At 50.5% G+C, this 7,297-nt stretch overlaps 1 protein-coding gene across 4 annotated transcripts in view; it reads right to left on the bottom strand.

The window, feature by feature from the left end:
- The window catches only part of LOC144589989 (importin subunit alpha-7), a 61,179-nt gene extending 55,273 nt beyond the window's left edge, over positions 1-5,906 (bottom strand). For 2 of the 4 annotated variants that reach the window (XM_078394910.1, XM_078394913.1), the window contains exon 1: positions 5,673-5,760. In XM_078394910.1, the coding sequence (XP_078251036.1) occupies positions 5,673-5,676 (4 nt within the window). In that variant the 5' untranslated portion in view covers positions 5,677-5,760. Of the gene's footprint in view, positions 1-4,748; positions 4,771-5,672; positions 5,761-5,819 lie in introns of those variants that run through there. The other 2 variants (XM_078394911.1, XM_078394912.1) reach the window with 2 other exon arrangements.
- Positions 5,907-7,297: the final 1,391 nt, after the last annotated feature.

The raw sequence follows: 7,297 nt of genomic DNA on the forward strand, positions 1-7,297 counted from the left end.
TGGTATTGCTGTGTTGGGATAGAGTGAATTTGGAAAGGATGTTTCCACTGGACCCGAGGTCATAGCCTCAGAATTAAAGGACGTACCTTTCGAAAGATGATGAGAAGGAATTTCTTTATTCAGAGTAGTAAATCTGTGGAATTCATTGCCACAAAAGGTTGTGGAGGTCGTCAATGGATATTTTTACGGCGCAGATTGACAAATTCTTGATTAGTACGGGTGTCAGGGGCTATGGGGTGAGGGCAGGAGAATGTGGTTGAGAGGGAAAGATAGACCACCCATGATTGAATGGCGGAGTAGACTTGATGGGCCGAATGGCCTAATTCTGTTCCTAAAATTTATGAATTTATCTCTGAAACTGATCTAGATTCCACTGCAACTCCATCCAATTTTGATGTCATCTGTAAACTTACTAACCAACCTGTCTAAATTTATGTCCTCGAAGGTATTTATTCACAAAATGCTGGAGTAACTCAGCAGGTCAGGCAGCATCTCAGGAGAGAAGGAATGGGTGACGTTTCGGGTCGAGACCCTTCTTCAGACTGATGTCAGGGGGGCGGGACAAAGGAAGGATATAGGTGGAGACAGGAAGATAGAGGGAGATCTGGGAAGGAGGAGGGGAAAATAAGGAACAGAGGAACTATCTAAAGTTGGAGAAGTCGATGTTCATACCACTGGGCTGCAAGCTGCCCAGGCGAAATATGAGGTGCTGTTCCTCCAATTACCGGTGGGCCTCACTATGGCACTGGAGGAGGCCCATGACAGAAAGGTCAGACTGGGAATGGGAGTTGAAGTGCTCGGCCAACCGGGAGATCAGTTTTGTCAATGCGGACCGACACAACAAAAAGCTTTTCACTATACCTCGGTACACATGACAATGATAAACTCAACCTGCTGGTGAGGGTAGAAATGGGCAGCTAGGCCAGACAAATGTGTGACTCAGGAGCTGGTGCAGGGGGCAGGGATTCAGATTTTTAGACCACTGGATCTCTTCTGGAACAGACCTGATCCACACAAGAGGGATGGGTTGCAAGACTGCTACTCGGGAGGGCTTAAACTAGAGAGGTCATGGGGTGGAAACCAGAGGAGTAAGTCAGAAATTGGAAGAAGTTATTGGAAGGTGGAGTTTAACATCAGTACGAAGAGTAAGTATGGGGTAGGGAATCCTAAAGGAAGGGTAGGCAGAGAGAGGTACTCCTCCTGGAGGGTCCATGCTCAGGGTAAAACATATACTGTAAACAGTGGGGCACTAAAGAATGTCAATGAACAGACACCTTGAGGGTCCAAGTCCATAGATCCCTGTAAGGGGCAACACAGATCAACAGAATGAAGGTGGCAAATGGCTAGCTTGTCTTCCTAGGTCAGGACATAGAATATAAGAGTTGTGAACTTACATTGTAACTTTATAATCCACTGGTTTGGTCATACTTATTGTTCATAAGTGATAGGAGCAGAATTAGGCCCATTCGGCCCATCAAGTCTACTGTGCTATTCAATCATGGCTGATCTATCTCTCCCTCCTAACTCCATTCTCCTGCCTTCTCCCCACAACTACTGACACCCGTGCTAATCAAGAATCTATCCCTGCCTTAAAAATATCCATTGGCCTCCACAGCCATCTGTGGCAATGAATTCCACAGATTCACCACCCTCTGATTAAAGAAATTCCCCCTCATCTTCTTAAAGGAACATCCTTTAATTCTGAGGCTATGACCTCTGGTCCTAGACTCTCCCACTAGTGGAAACATCCCCTCCACATCCACTATCCAAACCTTTCATGATTCGGTAAGTTTCGATGGGGTCCCCTCTCATCTTTCTAAACTCAGCGAGTACAGGCCCAGTGAATGAATGAATGAATGAATGAACGAATTCTTTATTCACATGTGACGTCACAGTGAAATTCTTTGTTTTGCATATGCAAGGTATGCAAAGAGCCGCTTCATAAATGGCGCCAACAAAGTTACAAAGTATCCCACGGTGGGACCTCCTTGGTTCCTGCACCCCCCCAGGCTGAGTCCTCCTTGGTTCCTGCCCCCCACCCCCCCCCTCTAAGCCGAGTTCTCCTTGGTTCCTCCCTCCCCCCACCTAGGCCGGGTCCTCCTTGGTTCCTGCCCCGCCCAGGCTGAGTCCTCTTTGGTTCCTGCCTCACCTTTCTAGGCAGAGTCCTCCTTGGTTCCTGCCCCCCTTCCCCCTCTAGGCCGAGTCCTCCTTGGTTCCTGCCCCCCCCCCCCAGGCCGGGTCCTCCTCGGTTCCAGGCGGCGCAATCTCCAGCTCCCACGTGGCCCGTTCCCAACCACCGGCTACCTTGATGACTGCTGCATCGACCTCCTCGACGATCGCCACTGGGTCCATTCCTGACACCTCTACTCCATCAATGCAGGCTCTGGCATTGGGGGCTCCATCGACCCAGGCTCCAGTTACTCATTCCTGGGATAATTCTTTTAAACCTCCCCTGGAGCCCAGTCAGCCCATCCTTCCTCAGATATGGGGCCAATATTGCTCACAATACTCCAAATGAGGCCTGACCAGCACCTTATAAAGCCTCAGCATTACATCCCTGTTTTTGTATTCTAGTCCTCTTGAAATAAATGCTAGCATTGTTTTTGCCGTCTTACTACCGATTCGACTTGCAAAATAACTTTTTGGAAATCCTGCACCAGCAATCCCAAGTCCCTTTACACCTCCGATTTCTGGATTCTCTACCCATTTAGAAAATAGTCTACGCCTTTATTCGTACTACCAAAATGCAGGACTCCACGCTTTGCTACACTATATTCCATCTGCTACTTCTCTGCCACGGTCCAGGTCCTTCTGCAGACTCCCTCCTTTCTCGACACTATCTGCCCCTCCACCTATTTTCGTATTATGTGCGCTACAATGCTAAGAACTATATTCTGCACAATATATTTTCCCATTTGCTCTACCTATTGTACTCGAGTTTTGCTTGCTTGAATTTATGTATAGTATTATCTGACTTGATTGGATATGTCATGTTCATAAGTGATAGGAGCAGAATTAGGCCATTCAGCACATCAAGTCTTTTCTGCCATTCAATCTTGGCTAATCTAACTCTCCTCCTCAACCCCATTCTCCTACCTTCTCCCCATAACCCCTGACACCCGCACTAATCAAGATTCTATCTACCTCTGCCCTAAAAATATCCATTGACTTGGCCTCCACAGCCTTCTGTGGCAATGAATACCACAGATTCATCAGCTCAGTTCAGTTTAGTTTATTGTCACGTGTACCGAGGTACAGTGAAAAGCTTTTTGTTGTGTGCTAACCAGTCAGCAGATAGACAAAACATGATTACAATCGATCCATTTACAGTGTATAGATACATAATAAGGGAATAACATTTAGTGCAAGGTAAAGTCAGCAAAGTCCGATTGAGGATAGTCCAAGGGTCACCAATGATGTAGATAGTAGTTCAGAATGCTCTCTGGTTGTGGTAGGATGATTCAGTGACAATAGACAATAGGTGTAGGAATAGGCCATTCGGCCCTTCGAGCCAGCACCACCATTCAATGTGATTATGGCTGATCATTCCCAATTAGTACCCCGTTACTGCCTTCTCCCCATACCCCCTGACTCCGCTATCTTTAAGAGCTCTATCTAGCTCTCTCTTGAAAGCACTCAGAGAATTGGCCTCCACCGCCTTCTGAGGCAGCCTGATAACAGCTGGGAAGAAACTGTCCCTGAATCTGGAAGTATGCGTTTTCATACTGCTATATATTTTGCCTGATGGGAGAGTGGAGGAGAGGGAATGGCCAGGGTGCAACTCATCCTTGATTATGCTGCTGGCCTTGCAGAGGCAGCGTGAGGTATAAATGGAGTCAATAGAAGGGAGATTGGTCTGTGTGATGGTCTGGGCTGCATCCACATTTTGCTGCAATTTCTTGCGGTCTTGGATGGAGCTGTTCCCAAACCAAGCTGTGACCACTCTCTGACTAAAGACATTCCTCCTCATCTCCTTTCTAAAAGGAACTCCCTTTTATTCTGAGGCTACGATCTCTGGTCCTAGACTCTCCCACTAATTGAAACATCCTCTCCACAACCACTCTATCCAAGCCTTTCACTATTCGGTAAGTTTCAATGAGGTCCCCACACATACTTCTAAACTCCAGCGAGGAGAGGTCCAGAGCCGTCAAACGCTCATCATATGCATATCATGGATAGTGTACAAAACACCGAACCTTGCCACACATGACAATAATAAAACTAAACCTAAAGTAATTCTGATCATGACATAGAAAGTATGCGATTGCATTGGAGAAAGTGCAGAGATTCACCAGGATGTTGCCTGGATTAGAGATTTTAGTTCTGGGGAGAGATTGGACAGGCTGGGCTTGTATTCCTTAAGGCAGTGACCTGATAGAAGTACAGTTAACCCTTATTTTAACGGGCCCCAATATGAAGAATTTTGGTTATAGCAGATAGACCTGCTCATCCCAGCCAAGGTTTTTGCACCGCCTCCCCTCGACTTACAGCCATGTCTCACTGTCCCCGTCCCTCTCCCCTCACACTCACCCATGTCTCTGTCCCCTTCACACTGATTCACCCATGTCTCCACCTCTGCATCTCCTCTCACACTCTTCCCCCACTCCCTGTAACTCACCCATATCTCCCTCTCTCCCCATCCGACTCACCCAAGTCTCCCCCTGTCCCTGTCTCTCCCCACACACTCACCTGCATATCTCTGTCCCTCCCTTACTCTCCCTCCATCCCCTTGTCTTCCCCTTACTCACCCGTATCTCTGTCTCCCTCTCCCCGTCACTCACCAATGCCCCTATCTCCCCATGTCTCCCCCTGTTCCTGTCTCCCCACGCTCACCCATCTCCCGTCACTCACCCATGCCTCTTCCTCTCCCTCCCCTCTCCCCGTCCTCACTCACCCACGCCTGTATCTCCCTCTAACCCTCTCCCCCCACACTCTCCCCTTGACTCACTCTGCCTGCCCCTCCCTCCTCTCACTCCCCCATGTCTCCCCCGTCCCCACACACTCACCCATGCCTCTCCTCACTCCCCTCGCATTAACCTATGCCTCTATCTTCCCTGTCTGCCCTCACTCTTCACCTGACTCACCCATATATGTCTGTCTCTCTCCCCTCCCATCCCTCTCACCCCATATCATCCCTGTCCCTGTCTCCCCTCACTCACCAATATCCCGTCTCTGGCGCCACATCCCTCTCACCCCTCACACTCACCCCTTATCTCCCCGACACACCCGTGCCTGTCTTCCCCCCACTCACCCGTCTCCCCTCACACTCTCCCCATCAGTCTCCCCCCACTCTCCGTGTCACTTCCCCACTCACACCCATTTCCCCGTCTCTCTACCCACTCACCCTCCATTTCTCCCCACATTCCCCGTCTCTCCCATAACTCCATGTCTCCCCACACTCCCCCGGTCTCTCCACATTCTCCATGTCTCCCCCAGTCTCCGTCACTCCCCCGTCTCCCCGTGCCCATACTCCCCTATCCCCCGGTCACATCCCCATGTCTCTGTGTCCGTGTCTCCCCCTTGTCCTGACCTTGCACTCTTTTGCCCCCCAAACTCGCCCATATCCGTGTGTCTTCGCCCCTCACCCATGTCTCTCTCCCTCCGTGTCTATGTCTCCCCATGTCTCCACACTCCCCATGACCGTGTCTCCACACCCCGGTGTCCGCACTCACCCATGTTTGTCTCCCCGCGCCGTTTCCAGAATGTTTCCGGGCCGTGTCCGTGTGTTACACTCCCCGTGTCCGTGTGTTACACTCCCCGTGTCCGTGTGTTACACTCCCGTGTGTCCGTGTGTCACACTCCCCGTGTTCCCCACTCACCCATGGTTTGTCTCCCGCGCGCCGTTTCCAGAATGTTTCACAACCAAGATGGCGGCAGCGCTACGGAAGCCGAGTGGCGGCGCTACGGAAGCCGAGTGGCGGCGCTACGGAAGCCGAGTGGCGGCGCTACGGAAGCCGAGTGGCGGCGCTACGGAAGCCGAGTGGCGGCGCTACGGAAGCCGAGTGGCGGCGCTACGGAAGCCGAGTGGCGGCGCTACGGAAGCCGAGTGGCGGCGCTACGGAAGCCGAGTGGCGGCGCTGCGGTTGCGATTCGTTCCAAACATGGGTCCGGTTGAAGTGATCGGGCCGAGCGGAACAAAACACACCCAACACCAGCTTTCATGTTTTATATTGGATTTTTATGTTAAATAAATAACAACGTTGACAATTACATAAAAGAATGTTCAGAGACCGTGGGCATAAAGACTTTGAGACAACCTTGGATAAGATACAATGGAGGCAGCAGCGACAGAGAGCTGCAGTTGCCCCTCCCCTCCCCTCCCCATCCCCCTTCCCTTCCAGACCACAGGTGAGATTCTACCAGAGTCCCACTTTTCTGCCATTGCCCGGCGCTTCACCCCCACTCATTTCTTTCCTCTCTTCCCCCACCCCAAACTTTCTGCTTCCGCACAGACCACTCTCCCCGAAACTCCCTCATTCCGCACTCAAACCTCAGCACACACCCCACCCTTCTCTGGGCATTTCCCCTGCAACCAACATTGTCCCTAACCACCTCCTCCTGCTGCACCACTACCCAGACAACCTTTTCAGGTTAGACAGAAATGTACTTGCACCTCCTCCAACTCATGTTAGATCCAGTGTCCTAGACATGCTGCCTCTACATCAGCGAGATGACTCACTGTGAGATGACAACACTCCTGTTTTGGTCACCTGGAGAATTCATCTTCCCCACGCCGACCTAGGCAGTCCTCAGCCTCCTCCCCTGCTTGTCCAAGGCCAAATACAAATTAGAAGAAACTAGAAGTTGCACCTCATATTCAGTCGAGGTGATATACAAACCAAAGACATGAATATTGAATTCTCCAATTTCAGGTAACCAGCTCCCCCTCTATCCCTTGCTCTCTCCTCCCATATGCTCTGGTCCTCTCACATACTCTTTTTTCAACCCCCCCCCCCCATCATTTAGTTTCCACCCCTCACCCCCAATGCCATCTGCCCATCACCGACATACTTTGTCCACTGGCTTTCCTCTCCTCCCTCATTTGATTCAACGTTTTCGATCAGAATTAATGGTTCCATAATTTGCAGCCCTCCATAGTCTCCAATTATGCTCCCCGTGCCTCGTGCGATCTTCACCCTTGCCCGCCCCACACCCAATCAACCCCTCTGCACCTGGGTTCATCCGACACGTCTCGTGCTGCAGGATCAGGCTGGAATTCCAGTAGTTCACAATATATATTCATTACTTACCGATTGGTGAAAGGCTTTGATAGAGTGGATGTGGAGAGCATGTTTCC

The sequence above is a fragment of the Rhinoraja longicauda genome, unplaced genomic scaffold, assembly GCF_053455715.1.
Source record: "Rhinoraja longicauda isolate Sanriku21f unplaced genomic scaffold, sRhiLon1.1 Scf000096, whole genome shotgun sequence".
Classification (NCBI taxonomy): domain Eukaryota; kingdom Metazoa; phylum Chordata; class Chondrichthyes; order Rajiformes; family Arhynchobatidae; genus Rhinoraja; species Rhinoraja longicauda.